Here is an 18,812-nt window from a genome sequence, read left to right as displayed (position 1 = left end):
AGCGGTGGTTCACCGTGACGGCGGGTGATGCATCCCTCTCACAGCGACCATGAGAGCCAGGAAATGGTTTACAAGTCTGAGGTGTGGTACAACCCGGTAATTCACCGTGCTTCGTGGGAAATCCAGATTACCAACTGCAAAAATCCCACCCCGACCTCTTTGTGCAGGAAAAGGATGAAGTGTGGTTATCTGTTTCGCTGTAGGATTACTCCAATTCAGCTTATTATTCCTTCAAATCTCTGTAAAAGTACTGTGGTTTTGATGTTTCTGAAGCTGATGTCTTAGCTGAGTTCGTAGGGCATGCAGACAAGTGCTGCTGGATGGAACATGCCAGGACCCTCTGGCACAGGGCAGCGACTGCAAGGCACCAACCATCACACTGTGCCTTTCTCTTTCTGGATTCTAGATCATGGTGATCATTCACACACCATTCTGATTCATGGAACGTGAAACCCAGGCAGATGTCCTCTCATGAAGTGGAAAAGATGTAATTGTAGGGATGTAATACTTTTTTCCACACTTTACACCCATAGTTGGAAATACAAACTGTATCACCGCCATTACCAATCCTGCTTTGTATCTGCTCTGCACTGTCTGGGCATCTCTCATGCAGACTGAGCTGTCTTGCACAAAGATGGGATTTGTTGAGTTATTGAAGTGTGGAAATGAATTGCAGCTTCTTTACACTGAGTGAAGAAAATCTACTGCTCCATGGAGAGCTCAATGGCAGCTGAGCAAAAGTGGCTCCGGGTTACTGGTGCGGGTAATATGTACCATATGGAAAGGAATTCAAAGAAAAACTCATTTTCCTAATTTAGTTTCACCAAAATTAGAAAAACACTCAGAACTGACCTTTACATGCAACCAAAGAGAGGCTGCAAAATAAAGCAGTTGGGGATTCACGCAGTTATCTGCAACTAAGCCGGCCCGCTTTGTTTGCTTTGGGTCACAGCGTTAAGCCTCTTTTTTATGATTTCCTTTTAAAGAAAGAAGAGCCAAAATGGAAGCAGACGATGCCTGTGGGTCCCTGCCTGTCAGTAGGGTACCTGCTGTGTAGTGCTGGGGTGTATGGTGTAAGTCTGGTTCTCAAAAGCAAAATCAGTGGTTCAAAACTGGTACAAAATGTTGTGTCTCTGCACTGCGAGAGCTGTTGTTTCAATTGGTGCTCAGTGGGATGAGGAAGTAAAAGTTCAAATCACTTTAAAATGTGTGATCCATTTCTTACTTGGAAAAAGGAATAGGGAAAGGGAAGGTAACGACTTCCCTGCAATACATAAACCTTCAGCTCCTCCTGGTTGGCCTCTCAACCACTGCCAGATTGTTTTTCTGTGTACCCATGAAATACGAACTCTTAATACTGTTAATTTTCTGACACTGATCATCTTGGGGTAGTTTTTAAAATACTTTCAGCATTCCAACCTGCCCTGGAAAAGAACCTGAGCAAAAACCTCTCACAATTTTATATTCCCAAATAAAGCTGTTCATAATGATCACATGCACAAAGTGCATAAAACCCATCTAATGGAGCATTGTAAGGATAATGCAGTGTGTCAAGAGCTGTGTATCGCTGAATCCAGTTGTGTCTGTAGGCGCAGTCAGTGCCACAGGGCACTGCTTTGACCAGAAGTTACTCAGCCACAGACGTTTTGTGTTTGTCTGTGTGATGTGTCTGCAAAGGGGTTGGAAAGGAATACTGGAATTTAGAGGCAGATCTGGGGGCTGTAGAAAGATCTGAAGTTATTGTGGGTGAGTAAAAACTCTCTCTCGGTGCTCAAGTTTATTTTTTCTAGGGCCCCTTAGTGCTGATCTCCCATACCCACTGCAAGAAGCAATTCTTCCTCTCTGCTCAACAGCCTCTATTTGTCTCCCAGTTAGAAGAAGGTCCAGGCAGAACACAGAAAACCAGAGCGCTGCCTTTTCCTCCCTTCTCTGCAGCTTTCTTTCTGTTTCCAGGGCTGACTTTGGGTAAACCAGGCCAGCTGCCAGCCTGGGGAATTTAGCTGGCTGTACTTCAGCCATCTCTGAATTGGACGAGTAACTTTGCTCTGCTTACTGCATGAAGGGAAACAAGGCAGCAATCTTGCACTGATCAAATTCATGGCTAGACAACTGATGCCAACATTGGGAACAGCCCTTTGTATTCAATCCCAACATCATCTGCAATTAAAAAGAATGGCAAATTAACAATGAGGAAGTTAGCCCGGGCCTTATCATGAACTGGCAGCTAGAAGGTGGTTTTGTGGCTAACAATTCAGACTTCATCTATGGTTGCCATCTGGTGATAATCCTGCTTTTCCTGGTTGCAAAGAAGGTTCACAAATGTGATCAGACCGCTACAGATCTTGAGACATGAAGAGGTCAGCATTCACTCCACTGTCGTGTTATACTGGCACAACAGGCTTGAGCAATATTGCCAAAGCCAACAGCAGAAGTCACACATGTGAGGGTATTGGAGAGCATCTGCTCCTTTGCAGGTACCTGGTCAAGGACCTGCTCCAAGATAGCGAGGGATTATAAGAAAGGGAAGCAGTAAAAGCCAATGTTACCTTTTGTCTGATGGTACCATTTACTCGTATGGCATTAACATGTTTATTTCCAAACCTGATCTACAGCCAGCTTTCAGCAGTCTAAATTGTGTTTTGTGCATAACTGAATTCACCACTTCATAGAGACTGAGGGAGATAGCTGTTACCATCTCCTGGTCTGAAAACAGCTCAGATCCCAGCCATGCCTGGAGGAGTGCCACAGCCACCAGCAGCTCCCACTCTACCCGAGAGCTGCCAAATCGTTGTGGTTCATCCTCATTCCTTTGCAGTCAGCTCTGTTGCTGCAGATGCTGCTCTTCACTCACTGTCCATCTCACAGCATTTTATAAGTATTTTTCATTCTACTGCCCATCCTTCACTGACAATTTCTTAGCCACTACGATGTCTTCATTTATCTGGTCTGTGTTCCTTCTATGTGCCACGAGTTCTTATTTCACTCTGCTCTACAGGGCACACACAGGCATTCTGATGATATCTTTGTGCTCAGCTGGAAAATGGAACCTTGCATGTGGATTTTAGGTGCTTTTTGCATCAGTTAGTTGAATCTTACTGGGAGGCTCTTATCCTATGTTGCCTTCATGCGTTTTTTCCACTCCACTCCCACATACCCCCTGTAATGTCACTACTCTTTCTTCACATTCTTCCACAAGACTCATTGATACCATGATACAAACAACTTCAGTGGTGATGATGGGCCAAAGTCTGCAGTTATCACAAGCCCTGTGTGTCTTGTCCCTCTGCAGGTCATACCTAAGAGCTGTGTCACATTTTTCTTAGACACAGCAAAATATACTAATAGTACATGATGTAGTAGACATGCCAATGTCTGTGCTCGTGTTTTTAATAGAACTCTGAATAAGGAGATTTTCAGTTTGAATCATAAGATCCATTTGAGAGAGTTGTACTTTTCGTGTTGAATTTTGGGAGAAAAATATGTATTTTAAGATCAAAAATTCTGTACAAAGTTTCAATAATTTGAACAGTATTTTCAACAAGACAAATAGATTTGTTCATAAGATCAGGTACCAATGAGTTCCTTGACATGCAGAAGGTCTCCTTTGTCTGTGACCCCCATGCAGATGGCTATGGAAAAGCAGATGACTCTTCTCACATTTTCAGTGATTAGCTTGATTTTGCTGGAAAGTTGTAACCTTTTTGTGACTGATTCTTACCCTCTCACAAACACTTGCCAGCCATATGGAACTGGTGTTTAGCCATTTATTCACACATCAAGTTTTTCCACTACCGTTACAGGACGTCTCAAATTCAAGCAAGGTTTTTACTTGATGCCAAGCCTGCTAATTACTACCCTTATTTCTACCAAGCTTTTACAATTTGGCTGTTCATAGCTAAACCCATGCTTTTCCCACCTCTACACCATATGCTGATGAACAGCAAGGGCGATGGAGGAAGACTAAAGAAGTCAAATTTGTTAAGTTGATTTAGGGTCTGTGTATGTCTATTTGCTATCATTTTGTACTAAACCTAGAACAGCGGTTTATTTTAGAAAACCCTATTGAACAAAGGGGGTTACATTGCTGGGTGGAACGTAAGAACTACTGAGGTTTCCAGATCTCCATCAGTCTGATTACAGGATGCAAAAAGAAGAATAGAACCACATAAATGTATGTGTTATACAAGGAATACTCCTATTTCCTGTGATGAGCTTTTGATATAGTGTAAGAAAACGGCATCTCTTATCTACAAAGGTATTTCCCCTTCTTGATGTCAGAGGGAAGGAAACCCCCAACCTGTCCCCACGGAGGCATCCCACAATGCCTACAATAATTTTCACAGTGCTCTTGTGCCTTTTCTTATACAAGAAAATTTTCCTTTCAATTTAGTATTCAAGGTGTTCTTGGGTATATATAGGCAGCGTATGGCATTAAAAAGGCTTAAATCAAACGTAGCTTTCCTGGAAGCAAAAATGCTGTTTTTCTACTTTTTCTTCTTGAGTTGCTGCTTCTCTGTCTCTATGGGCAGTGCAATAAGGGAATTTCAAGAGAACTTGAAGAAATTAGCGGAGCTGGCCAACAAGGAGGTGGGTCATTCTCTTTTCTTCTTTATCGTCTACAGTTTACTTGATGGGGGGGAGGGAAATTGTGTCTGGGCTGGCAGCAGCTCCAGTGCATCTCCTGTGTTTTATTTGCTAAACCCGGGCTGCTGGAGCAGCCGCATGTCAGCCTCCCCTCTGAAGCTGGCACTGCTGTTGTGTCCCCAAAGGAAGTTCAGAAATAGAAAACCCGATGAAGGAGATAGGTAGATAGAGATGCTTAGCGGAATGGCAGTCTCTTAGAAATGCCTTCTAACACTGTGCTCTTTCTCTCCCTCTCTCTCTTATTTTGACTTCAGGTTTTTGTTCAAGTTCCTGGGGGGAGATTTCAGGTAAGGCTTCTAAAAGTTCTCTTGTTCTGCTGCTGCTGCTGCAATCATTTGGAAAATAGGGATGGTTTGTAGCTGATCTGGAGGAAGAGACCACTGTGAGAGACCCAGCATCTCAAAACTGGGTTATGTGTGCTGGTGGTGTTCCCATGAGCAGCTCAGTGAGGTTTCTCATGTACAGAAAGTTATGCAGAGGAGTAACAAAATGTGAGGCCTGGGCCTTTGAGCCTTTGTCACAGTCCTGCTGAAGCCAGTCTCACGAGCCCTCTGAAAGAACAGCACCAAGGTTGTTCTCAACACTGATGTCTGATCCCGGAGTGGGACCCGCTGCCCTTTGGGGCAGGGAACAGTGCTCATACAGACGTGCTGCCATGTTCTTACCTGTGGGCAGGCAGAGGAGCGGGGCATTGCAAAGCACAGCAGAGTTCATCTCTGAAGGCTGCAGCGTGCAGGCACAAGCTGTCCCACATAGCCCTCTGTGCCGATCGGTGGTTTCATCCCACGGCCTACAGGTTTCTCAGGCTCTGTAAATGACCACAGCCTCATGAAGCGTAACCAAGAGCGGGCGGTCTGCTGCTGGGAGGCCTTGATTTCAGGGAAAAAAATGGCCTGTTTGCAGTTTTAAAGAAGATGAAGAGCAGCAGCTGATAGACAGATGGGTGTGATGCTTCTGTCCTGCACAGAGGATGCAGCTCAGAGGCAATTAGCAGATCTTATCTCATCTCCTCGGGCCACTCGCTCTGATCTCGCTGAAATAACCCAAACAGCCTCTATTCCTGTTTACCACTTTTGCTGCTGCATTGGTTTGTATTTCCTTTATAGTGATCTGCTTTTTTTTGACTGCTTGTTTCTTCCTCTAGATTCTTTACCTTCCAATCCCAGAAAGTACAGGAAAGCATCCCCTTCTTACTCATACAGAAATAGAGCAGGGAACCGATGTTTCTATTTCCAAGCAGTTCATTATTGAATTTAGTGAGATGAACTTTAACTCCTGTGACATAATGCAATTTTGCCGTTGTTTGATTGCTTTTTCAGTGCAGCTGTGTTGGCAGTCACCTGAATAGAACCATGGCACAGCTGAATACCAGCAGCTACTTGAAGAAGTGCCAGATGAGAACGTATATTTCTCTGATGGAGGGTAACGCACGCTACATAATAGCAGCTTTCCACAGGGAGCATACAGTAAGTTTCTTGACTACTATCGACACTGATTACATGGGTAAAAATTAGAAATCACTGTGACGGGATTACTCATCTGTTTTCAAACCATGCAAGATTAAACACCTCTGAACATCTTGGTCCAATAATGTCAATGGCAAAATTTTGGCATTACCTCTGTAATACTCCTAATCTTGCACTGTTGAGTATTATGGCTGCCATTAAGCAATGGTTGTGTAAACCTGCTTACATGAAGGTCATGCAGTTGGGAAGCAACGTACAGCTTTCCAAACAGTGCATACCCTCATGTAAATCCTGGGCTGGCCACTGGCCCGAAGACAAACAAGAAGGGGCCCTAAGCCTCAGCTCAGTAAGCAAAGTAAGTCAGGAGGAAGTACTCCTGGTTTTCACTAGTCTTCTACCAGCTCATTCATTGTGTCTCTTTTCTTCTCATTAAGGTTAGGCCTCTCAGGTCTCTCCTGAACAACAAGTGTTAGCCACCACCACTGTGCTCTTTTCATCCTCCTCCTCCTTAATCTCATTATCACTATTACCTGCTACCACTGTTATTCTAGGAACCCAGGGGAAATCGGCGCTGTAAAACAATAGAGAAGCCCCTGCAGAGTGCCCTGGGGCACTACAAGAGGTTTTTCCAGTGGCTGCACGAGAGCTGCCAGGTGCCAACACTACAGGGAGGGCTGGCAGAGTACGGCACAGCAGCTCCACCGGGAGACAGCGCGACGGAGCGTGGATGCTCTACATAGGATCATCAGATATTTATAATTTCCTACTGCAGCTATTAATGTATTTATTTAATTTATAGAGAGCTTTTATATTTTGTATGGAGCCCAGATGTTCAAAGTTATAATGAATAAAGTAAGAACTTAAACTAATCCTGCTGTGTTTTTATGAGTGATAATAATTGGAATAAAACCATTGATGAAACTCTGAGTGGAACTATTTTTCCTGAATAAAAACATTACATTCTTCCAGATACTGAAGCTGTTGTATGAAAAGAACAGAGGAGATGGGCAGAAAACTCTCCTCCCAGCTTCTCCTCAGGTGGATGAGGGGTTGTGTTTGGCTGAGCTTAGTCTGCATGATGCCCAATGCAGCGCTGCAAGTCCGGTCACATATAACAGAATAACTGTCGTGATTATGGATTCACAGTCAGCACAGCACCCAGTTCATCCAGCCATGCTCAGATGGGCTCTCGGGGCTGTCAGTGAATAGTGCCTTTATTAAAGCAGCAGACTACAGATCCTTTTGGCTTGCAGGTGATGAATGTGCTGTCTGCAAAGTATGTGAGGTTAACCAGGATGATGAACAATACGCCTAACTGCAGTTGTGTTGAAACATGGAACAACTCCAGAGATTTTTAAGTTTCCTGAGTGTTTGGGATAACTGAGGGCGTGACTCTTACCCAATAGGTGACCCCGTGGGGGCAGTGAGCAGCTCAGCCCACTGACCAATTCCGGAACACAGCAGCGTCCTCCCAGCTTGTCTGCAGTGTTTTCTCCCTCCAGCCATTGTATTCCATTTTCTTAGGTTCAAGTAGAGCTCGAGTAACCCTAGTCAAACACACCTCTGTTTTGTAAAGTTTATATTAAAAAGAAAAAGCTTTTGACAGAAAGGTGAAAAACTGATGGCTCGGGGAAACAAAGCAGTTTATCAGTGCCAATCAGTCCCTGTCCCTGCAGGATGGTCACAGAACCATCCTTGGGTATCAGAACTCTCCTCTCCAGAGAGCGGTCAGAACAGGCACAGGTCTGCACAGGGTGTGGGCAGTCACCATCCTGGAGGTGCTCCCAAACGTGGGGATGTGGCAGTGTGGGATGCGGGCAGTGGGCACGGTGGGGTGGGTTGGGGATCCAAGTGGTCTTTTCCAACCAGAATGGTTCTGAGACAGTAAGTTCAAGAAACAAGCAGACCTTTGTGAAGATGGTAACAGATACACCGTAAGTGACACATAAAGGATCGGAAGGGTGGCTGGGAACTGAGGGTGACTCCACAGGTCCTGAGAGCACAGCAAGGGGATTCCCATCTTGGGGTGAGATAAACCAGAATAAAACCAGACATTGTTATTGCTAGTGTGAAGGTGGCTAATGCATTGGAATGATGAATTATAAACTTCAGCAGGAGCTAAGAGACACAAAACCAGAGGAAACTTACGAAGCACTGACCTGCCCCACAAGTCACTTGTCTGCTCTGTTAGTCACCCTGACAGATGTAGCAGCTGCAGGAGAGCCAAACACTTTCGAAGCATTCTGACACATGGAGGTGCCGCCCGCAGCAGAGCTGGGTGACTCAGCACCGGGGAGGTGACTCAGCTTCTGAGGAGGCGACTGCATCCCGGAGATGCAGCAGCTGGGAAGCTCGATCCATGGAGAGGTCATGAAGCACTCAAACAACAGCTTGCATGTGCAATTATAACGATGCACGATGGCTACGACTGAGTCAAGGATGGAGAGCCCTGTTTTTTTCCCCCTCATATTTTACTATTTGCTCTAGTTTTCTGCATAAAATGATAAAATATGAGTGAAGCAAGCACAGTGTTTGCAGAAACCATACAGTCCTATTTAAAAAACAAAACAAAACAAAACCTTTCCATCAATCATTACTGCGTGACTGTAACATTATTACAGGTGGCACCTGAAGCTCACCTTCCAACATTCGTTCCAAAGCCTGTTAAAACACGAAGAATACATGGTGCAACACGATGGGTGGGACTGATGTCACTCACTGATGCAAGGCCAGAACTCCTGAATCAAGCACAGACAAATACTGCTGACTGCTTAAAGGATGTGTGGAGTTAAGGCAGCTTTACAGCAGAAGAGCTCTGATTGCAGCAATTTATCATGCAACCACGTGAAAGCTCAGCTCATAAACAGAAGAGTGCTCTTTCACTGTTCTCTTGCAGCCAGAGGGAAATCTGTTTTCATTTTGCTCTCCTGGAAACACAGAGTCACAGAACCACCCAGGTTGGAAAAGACCTCCAAGATCCCCAAGCCCAACCCCAACCCATCCCCACCGTGCCCACTGACCATGTCACATCTACACCATTCTGGAGCACCTTGACACCACACTGGTAGAGGCCCTATGTGCCCACCCTCAAGGTGCCTACATGCAAAAAGTGACCTTGGCAGAGCCTGGGCTCGGGGAGCTCTTGCTGGAGGTGGGGACGCAGAGCCAGACTGTTTCTGCAGAGTGTCATTTACGGTGTGGGAGCTGAAACCCAGCATGCTACTTCGATGATAAAAATCGCAAAACAGAGAATAAAGAAGCAGAGACAAAGGATCGGAGCTGTTTGAGCTGTAAGAATTATCATCGCGGATTTCCGGATTCCCACTAAATTCATTTGCTGGCAGAAGCAGCTGAAGGATTTTAGGAACGAGGAGAGACGTTAAAGCTGCAGGAGGAAACGTGGAAAGCCAAAGGATCCGTCTTGCTGCTGCTCCCCCGTGAGGTCACTTCAGGGAGCTGTGGGGCCGTGGTTTGAGTTATTTCTTAACTCTTCTTCTGCCCACATTTCCTGTGACACCAAAGAGTTTTCTGCTTCGAGCTGTGTCTGATAGCGGTCGCGCTACAGAGAGCAGCCAATCTCATCAGCTTTGGCAGGGATCCGAGCAGCAGCCGCTTCCTCTGTCATCTTCCATCCCCTGCATCCCTCTTTGCTTGCACTTCTTGTCTGCTCCTGGTGCTGTGCGGATCTCTCTCCAGCCCAGGGACCCTACTTTGTCTCTCACAAGAAGTAACAGTGGGCCACAAATAAGCAAAATAGGGTTGGGTTATCCATCCAGCCAAGGTTTTCTCTTTTCCTCCAGAGCGATGTCTCTCATACCACTCCAGGGACTGGCAAAACCTGGCTCTCCTTGCTATGCATCTCTCGGTGTGGAAAAATTAGGAAACATTTCTCCTCCAACAGAGCAGTGGCACAGGGATGCCCGGGGAGTGGAGGAGGTGCTCCAGAACATGATGCTGTGGCTCTGGGGGACGCGGTCAGCGGGTATGGGGGGGTGGGCTGGGGTTGGACTTGGGGATCTGAGAGGTCTTGTCTAACTTTGGTGATTCCACATCTAAAAAGGGAAAGTGAAATCCTTTGTTAGTCCATTTGGTTCCATCCTTCACTCTCTTGCAATGTATTTGGCAAAACCCTAAGTGCCAGCTGTACAGCAGCTCTGCAGGGCACCCATAACACACCACACCCCTACATCCCTGGCCCCGGTCCCCTTCCTGGCACAGTTGGAGCTGTTCTCAAAAGCTGCTTGGACAACGTGCAAGGCATTTCCAGAAAGCTGTCACTCCCACAGAATGCTACAGAAATATATTATTCCCAAGACAAGGATTTATCTCGTGTTATTTGGACCAATTGCAGTTCTTACAAAATTTCTCAGCTCAGCTGGGTCTGAATTCTGAGCTGGTGGTGGGGTGCTGAGAGCCACCCGGGGCACAGAGAAAATGCATTGACACAGCACTCACTGAGGAAGTGTGCTGATAATACGCAGTTTCCATGCATGAGGTTACATAACCCAAAGGTTGCCCTGTTATGAATATGGATTTGAAAAAAAAAAGATAAGATCTCTGAAGCCCTGTGATCTCCTCACACATCTTGCTTGCTCTTCCTGATAAGGTGGGTAAGGACCCAGCACAGCTTCTTACAAATGCCATCACCCTGCCCTAAGGCTCCTCTTAGCCTCCCACGTCTCATTATCCAGCAAAACATCCCCAGTGCTCTCACTGCTCATCCATCCCAGGGGCTGCCCCATGCCCACAATGCGGGGGGCAAGGGGACACCCCAGGCATCACCTCTGTGGGGCTTCAGCCAGCTCTGCCACGTCTCTGTCAGCCCCAGCCCCTGCGCATGGCACTGAGCAGCTGTCACCATCCTCATTGGAAAGATGATGGAGGAAAGGAGCCGGAGCCTGCCCGGCTTTTCAGAGATTTCCATTTTCTTGGGCCTGGTGGGATGGAGAGGCACAAGCTGCTCACCACATCCATGCTGCGTTACTTCTCACATCAACCAAGAGTGCTTATCTGAGCATTGCATCTCTGTGCTTATCTAGATGAACAAGCAAAAGGTAGCTTGCAAATAGCTCGCAGCTAACAGTGCCAGCACACAGAGCCTATGGTGAGAGCAGCACACAACAGCACATGGCCCTTGTGCCCAGCAGCCACCTTTCCTGACAACACAGCACCCAAATTATTCTCTATTCACTTCCATAGTCCTGATCATTCCAAATTCAAAGGAGCTCCTTTAGACCAACCCAAAAGTTTAGGTGTGAGTGTTACGCCTTTTTCTGCTGCCTACAAAACTTCTTCAGAAACATTTTCTTTGCTTATTTCTATTCCTACCCATTTTGTTAGTGTTTGTGGTGCCTTCCCTCTGCATTGAAAAGTCTTACTGTCTTGGAGAATGTAACAAAAACATGTGATGGTCATGAGAAAGTGAAGTATAAATCACATTCCTCTGGGAGCTAACCCTGCCATAGAAACATCAGGTCCTTAGAGTTGGAAGGGACCTTTAAAGGCCACCCAGTCCAACTTTGCCACAACAAACAGGGACTTGCACAGCTCGATGAGGTTGCCCAGGGCCCGATCTAGCCTCACCTTGAAAGTCTTCAGGAATGGGATATCCATCACATCTCTAGGCAACCTCTTCTGGTGCCTCACCACCGTCACTGCGTAAGACTTTTTCCTTATAGCCAACTAAAGTTTATCCTCTTTTAAGCTTGAAACCATTTCCCCTTGTTCTGTCACCATAGACCCTGCTAAAGAGTCTGTTCCCTTCTTTCCTGTTGCTTCCCTTTGGATACTAGCAGGCTGCTCTCAGGTCACAGGCTCCTCTTCTCCATCTGCACAGCCCCAGCTCTCAGCCTGTCCTCGTAGGAGAGGCATTCCATCCCTTGGACCATTTTTGTGGCCCTCCTCTGGACACACTCCAGCAGGTGTATGTCTCTGCTGCCTGGGTAGCAGCAGCCACAATGCAAGCCCTATGAGCAGCAGCAGGGCTAGCAGCCCAGCCCTATGGCCCTGAGCCCAATGCCACAGCAATTATGAGTAATTGCCTTGATATCTCAATACTTTGAGTAGGGGAAGTCAACAGTCAGCCGTGGTTGTGCAGCGTATCTCAGACTAAGCTGCAAGCTGATTGCTGTCAACACAGCTTGTAAGTTTTAAAATCAGGATGATCATTCCCAATGCCCAAGAATTACAGGTGATGCTAAATAGAAAGAGATGTATCGGGGCCCTGAGGTTCACCACCACTTCCTCTGAGCAGTCAGAGCACAGCAGGGACAGGAGCTGTGTCAGGTCTGAGCTCAGGTGCATGTAGAACAGAACAAGGTCACTGGGCTTGCTCATTGGCCATAGTGGTCTTAGGCAGAGAAATGCAATACTTTCAAGCCAGCAAACACTTGGATGTGACCCCGGCACACCGAGCACATCCCTGTCCCTGCTGCCACCTAGGTGCTGGCTCCGGGGGCTACCAATATAGCCTCACCCCAGCCCACCACAGCCTGCTACTGATGTGGAGCTCCCAGTGCCCACCCAACATGACCACCCTTGCACATAAAACCATAGAACCATTAAGGTTGGAGAAGACTTGGAGAAGTGCTAGAGAAGTCCAACCCCAACCCAGCCCCACCGTGACATCGGGCCGTGCCCTCAAGTGCCACATCTGCACATTTCTTGCTCCACGCACCATCACCACCATCTGATGCAAGCTACTCAATTCTAAAGGAATATCTGAGATTTGATAAAACGTTATCAGAAGTATTACACGAACTTGGTTTCCTTTCCAGGCATTAGTCCGCATATTCTCCGCAGTTATTTTTACTCTGAGACTTCATCTTTCTCATTGCCTATCAGATGATCACATGCAGTTATCAGGCTCCCATTTCTAGAGAAGCGTAGTGAGGATAAAAGCTGGCTGGCCACGCATTGGGTCATCCCATGCGTAGCTGATTCTAGTAGAAAGAGGCCACATCCCTGCCTCCTTATTACCTACTTATATGGAAATGCTGACTTGGTAAGGAGTATACCCAAAAATTAATCACAGAATTTCCAGAAGGTCTCAACAAATGGCCTTTTTTTTTTTTTTTTCTAACATCAGCCCAAACTATTTATTTCCCCGTCGAGGGGCCATGCTATGGTAGACGGCTCCAGAGGCACCCACGGCTTCTCTGAGCACATCAGGACCATGAGGACCCATCTGTACCTTTTGCTTCTCACCGTGGGCATCTCTGCCACTCCTCTGCGGAGCAACCTGGCTGAGCTACAGACGTGGCTACAGCAAATCTATCAGTCAGTGGACATGCTGGTAAGTTCCATTTTCTACTTCTGTTCAATGGTTGGATGTGTTGGTGTGTGTATATATATATCCTGTATATATATATACACACACACACACACACACACACACACACACACGTATATACACACACACACACACATACAGACACATATAGTTCTCTGAATGTCTAGCTTTTATTGAGAGCCAAGCAATCATTTTATGCCATGCCTTATTTTTGTTAGTGTTAATGATGATGATATTTGAAATGCTTAATTAATACTGCTTTTTTTTTTTCAGAATCTGAGGATTGAAACTCCAGTTTCTGCAGATGTAAGTGGAACTTTACCTTAAAAGTTTTCTGAATGATCTCCTAAACTACTCCACCTATATATAACAACAAATAGTTTGAAAATTAAGCTATTATATGTTATTAAATGTTATCAAGAATTTATCTCAAATAATCAAGTTTGAGTCAAGGAAAAAACACGCTGTGATGCCAAAGTAGCCAAGGACAGCAATGCAGTAACTGTTCTCCTTCTGTGGTTTTACACAACCTCTGCAGGACACACAGAGCGACGTTCTGCTTTAACTCCCGAAACGAAGGGTGGTAGGAAGGGATGAAGAATGAACTCGCTTGTATCGCTGGCTTGTCCTTCTTGCTGCCTGCATGAGCACTCTGCTTGCTTTTAGAAATGTCTTTTTCTGCTTTTGCTGTCAGTGAAGGGATCGCAGGGCTGTATTAAGGCAGAGCTGCATTATTGCATCGCGTCTGAGCAGTGCTTTCTGCTCTGAGAGCGAATCACTCACTGATGAGTACTGTGAAAGAGGTCTGTAAGAACAGAGGACCAAATCTCTCTCCACGCACTTTCTGGCTCCTTTTGCATCTCCAGAAATTCCTCAGCAGCTCAGAAAGATCCACATTCCCTCTCTGGCAACTTTCCCTGCAAGCCGACACGGCTAAAGACCTTCATTCTATGGCTGGAACTGTGGTTCTAATGGGAAATCACACTCCAGCAGGGAGCTCTTCAGGTTATATCACAGCCAGATGAGTATTTGTGACAATACAACCCGAGCAATTGACTTACTATGAGAGCAGAATAATTCACATTCCTGATGTCAGCCAGCTACAGAACTCATCTTTCATTTATTTTTACTGGCAAACTCGAGCCATTACCTTGTAAGTCAGATGCAAAGCTCCCAGCTCCATCGCTTCTCCTTGTTCTGCTGCACGACCAAAGCACGCAGCTTCCCCACTGAGAGCACAACGAAATGGTCCTCAGGGCCACAGAGCATCCAGGAGTGCACAGCAATGAGACCACACCTCAGGGGGGCGGTTTTCCCACCCAGCAATGATTTTTGCTTCATTTTCCTCACCTTCTCCTCCTGTTACACTTCCCTCTGTTTCTGCTTCTGACAGCAGCGCCTTCTCCTCCTTTCCTCCCCTGCATGTTTCATTGGTGTCTCCATGCCAGACAGTGCAGCCATCACCTCTCCGTGCTCCGCTCGTTCCCCAGCACCTCCCCGCCTGCAGGATCAGCTCCCAGGGAAGGCAGTTCTGCAGCACCACACTCACTGTCCTCTGGGCACAAAGATACGACGGGGTTAAAGCTGGGAGGACTCTGAATTCCTATCGCCTCTTTCTCTCATGTTCCAAAGTCGCAGCTCCCGGGGCCAGCAGCACGCAAACAGAAAGCATCAGCCAGAATTATCAGCTGGAGGAGCAGATGTAAGAGCTCAAACTGCTCTTCAGGCTGCAATAAGAGCAGAGGCTGTGCTACGCACTGATCCTGTGCTCCATCCAGGCACTGCAAAACGCTGCCATGGAGCAAAGAAAAATCAGCATCAGTCGCATGCGCCCGCCTAAAGCCATTTGCAAGCAAGAGTCTGGAAGTCAGGAATACCATGTGTTTGTCTCCCAGCCAGCTGGATGGCAATGAAATTCCATGTTTTCGCAAACTAATTGCAGTTTATAGTTAGGAATTCCTGTTTCTCAGTTGTGGTATTGCTTCCATCCTAGGATGAAAATTGCATCAAAACATTGTTTGAAGGAACGGCACTGTTGAAAAATAATCCCGAGATGAGGAGATTCGGCACTTTCTTCCAGAGTTTTGACAAACTGAGGCCATCCCTCACAGCACAACTGACAGGAGAGGTAGGGATCCATTCCTTGTCTATCAGAGCTTGTGCAGCAGAGCTCTGTAAAACACAGTCCGTGGTTCATAGCTGTGCCCGTGTGGCTACAGAATAGGGATTCACCTTTGGAGTGGATTTGTTCAGTACATGGAAGAAGAAATCCTCGCGTTACTCTCCTGGCTCTGCGCTTCTGATGTTGTAACCTCTCAAATGAGGATTCGCAGCCACAGTCGGCTTATTTAAAGCTTAAGGAAAATGTTGTCATCCATAAAATGATTTCAGGGTGAAAAAGAAACATGACGGTTCAACACTGAGTAATTTCATTTTCTTCGTTAACTTTGCAGGGAGAATGTGACACAGAAAGGAAGAATGTAAAGAAATTCATAGAAAAACTGAGAACGTTCATCCGAAAATTATCAAGAGATGCAAGAGTGTAAATTGCAACTTCCCGGAGTCACCGTAAGCTTAAACAAGCAGCAGAACACGTGTTTGTTTTAAACGTGCTCCTTCTTTGTGTTCAGATTGCAAAGGTTACCTCTTCCATCCAGCAGTGCAGTGCTGGCTCACATTCAGAATGGGATCTCAGAAAGTACCGATGCCAAAAAGCCACTCATATTTGTAGATGAAATTGCAGATGCTCGCTGATGAAGCAAACAGCGCAGGGTACGATGGAAATATTGGCTAATCCCAAACCCTTCCGGTTCCACATGCAGAGCTCACGTTGACTTCAGAACACCCGCAGAAGGGTGGATACAGACGGGTGTTTGTATCTCACCCCTTTCTTGGCCACTGCTGGGCCACGAGTGCCAAGCAGTGCGCTGGGATGTGGGATGGGTGCTTCCTTTGCCTTTCTGGAAGAGCAGGTCCCCCAGTCTCAGGAGGGGACTACATTCTACTACTACTACTACAGCACACATTCTAACCACAGGAGCCACGTTTTCAGGTTTAAGGCCAAGTTTCTGCTGGAAATGTTTGCTGGTATCACATAACCTCAGCACAGCAGGGTCTAAGATGGGCATTATTCTTGATAGCATGTTTAGAAGAGCAAGAACCCACATATAGACCAATACACAACCAATGTCGCAGAATAGTTAATCTTCCTCAGGGAATCGGTATTGGCTATACTGGGAAAAATCTCAGTGTTATAACGGGTCAGTAATTAAGAGGATTAATTAGTGTAATTATACCAGCAAAAGTTTCCTAGTTCAGAACTGGCTTTGCCACTGCTTTGGAGGCAGATGAGGGTGACCTACAAATGCACCTTCACGTAACGCCCTGCCTTTCATGCCCTGCACAAGCATTGCTATGCATATACCTACATCTCCCACTGGCAAGCAGTAGGAGAACGCCGTGCTGATGCTTTGCAGCCTGGTCACAACCTTTCTTAAGCACTGAGAAATGCAGCCTGGTGTTCTCCTTCACCTGCAGCTTTTGTGGATCGGGGGAGGTGGGGCTACTGAAGGTTAAATGACACAGATATGTGCCTCTGTGAGATGGCACCTGTTTTGTGACGCTAGCAGTGACAACGGGAATGCTTTGATCGCTCTGAGTGTATATGTATGGTGTCAACTAAGTTATATCGTACTTCTTAGATATACGTATTTTGGAGAAAATATTTATTTTGTATTTTTGTTACTTTTCATAAAGGGTGTAAATGCATCTCTGCCTCTTTTTTTTTTTTTTTCCTCCCTTCTATTTTCCCCCCTCCCCACCCCACAAACACACACACACAGAGTCCCCTCTGAGCTGCTGCCATACTCAGGTAAATCTAACAAGCGCACAATCCTTGCCAACCAAGCAGAGCCCGGAGTTCACGAGCCGGAGATGCGGCCCTGAAGGACCCGGCTCAGTGCGCACGGTGGGATGGGCGACAATTGGACCTTCCCAACCGAAGCGGTTCCCGATTCCCGGCTGCACAGCGGAGTGACCGCGGCCCCCAGCGGGCGCTGTGTGCTCTAAAATACCTCCAATACCGCCGGGCGGTGGTTATCGGCTCCCAACGCCGGCCCCGGCTGTGGTCGCTCCGCGGGCAGCAGATGGCAGCAGCGACAAAGGACAGCGGGCGGCCCCGCGCTCCTCCCGGCGAGCCGCGGTGCTGCAGCCCCAGGGCCGTGGGATGGAGCTGACAAACGCATCCTTATTCTTTTCCGTACTGTTTTCTTTCTTAATTCTCACTGCATCACAGAGCCATTGGGGTTGGGAAAGACCTCTCAGATTCCCAAGCCCAACCTCAGCCCGCCCCACCGTGCTCACTGATCACATCCCCCAGTGCCACATCTCCATAGCTCATGGGCACCTCGGGGATGGTGACTTCCCACTCTTGGGCAGCTGTGTCAGTGCTGACCGCCCTTTCAGAGTAGAATTTTGTCCTAATGTCCAACCCGAACCTCCCAGAGCACAACGTGAATCCATCACCTCTTGCCCCCATCACATCCAGGGCTCTCACTGCACCTGGTGCTATTCCAGCACAGAATAGGCAGTGCTCATCCACACCCACAGCCAGCCCTTATTTTCACCCTGATATCCCTCACCCCATTGATGCCATGCCAGGAGGGGGGGCTGTCAGCCCCAAACCGAGCAATACAGGGACGTGCCTTGGGAACACATGTATTTTAGCATAACAAGCATGAGCCTACTGATACCATCTCAACACAACAAGAGCTCAGCATACACACATAGATACTTACTGCCAAAATCCCAGGTCAGATGTCACTGAGAGTAGTGTGTGCACTTCAGAAGGGCTCAAGAGGTGAAGAAAAGGCCTCAGCAGTCTCCTGTTTTATGAAGTCATGGAAAACACCATGAGAAGACAACTAAGAATAACCGAGCACTGAAGGAGAAGTGAGATAGCTGCGACAGAACTGCTTACAACAGAAATTAATCCACCCTCCTGCAGTTAAATGAGCCCAACAGGATGACTTCAGGATCACCAAATAGAGGACTTTTCGATTTAAAATAGCTCTCAGCTTCACCCAGAAAGCAGACTGCAGCTGTGCTGCCCCAACACATCCCCTCGCCCACCTGCCTCCTCCCCACCCACCTGCATCAGATGTAAATGGTTCCATCTGTGCTTTAAATAACTACTTCTAAAGTACCTCCAAACCACTCACTTCTTCTAGCACTAAATAAATAAATGCTGTTTTATTTATTAAAAGGCAAGTTAAAGTAATTATTATATTTTAACAGACTCTAGTAATGATATATTACTCATTTCCAGAGAGCAGTTGTATATCTCTTCATGTTATTATTATTCCCATGATTATTTCTCCTGCAAATGAGGCAGTTGTCTATGAAATCAGGAT

The 18,812-nt window shown here is 46.6% G+C and overlaps 1 protein-coding gene across 2 annotated transcripts; it reads left to right on the top strand.

The window, feature by feature from the left end:
* The first annotated feature begins 13,212 nt into the window (after nt 1-13,212).
* Nucleotides 13,213-17,166, top strand: IL5 (interleukin 5). 2 transcript variants are annotated; one of them, XM_015294038.2, is made up of 4 exons: nt 13,213-13,404; nt 13,675-13,707; nt 15,395-15,529; nt 15,855-17,142. In XM_015294038.2, the coding sequence occupies exons 1-4, from the start codon at nt 13,234-13,236 to the stop codon at nt 15,945-15,947; spliced, it is 432 nt and encodes a 143-aa protein (XP_015149524.1). In that variant the 5' UTR covers nt 13,213-13,233; the 3' UTR covers nt 15,948-17,142. The 2 variants fall into 2 exon arrangements, with proteins under 2 accessions (XP_015149524.1, NP_001007085.2); NM_001007084.2 differs by having other exon boundaries at nt 13,285-13,434; nt 15,855-17,166.
* The last annotated feature ends 1,646 nt before the right edge of the window (nt 17,167-18,812 follow it).

The sequence above is a fragment of the Gallus gallus genome, chromosome 13 (genome assembly GCF_016699485.2).
Source record: "Gallus gallus isolate bGalGal1 chromosome 13, bGalGal1.mat.broiler.GRCg7b, whole genome shotgun sequence".
Classification (NCBI taxonomy): Eukaryota; Metazoa; Chordata; class Aves; order Galliformes; family Phasianidae; genus Gallus; species Gallus gallus.
Note: the sequence above shows the minus strand (reverse complement) of the source record. Positions and strands in the feature narration are given on the sequence as shown.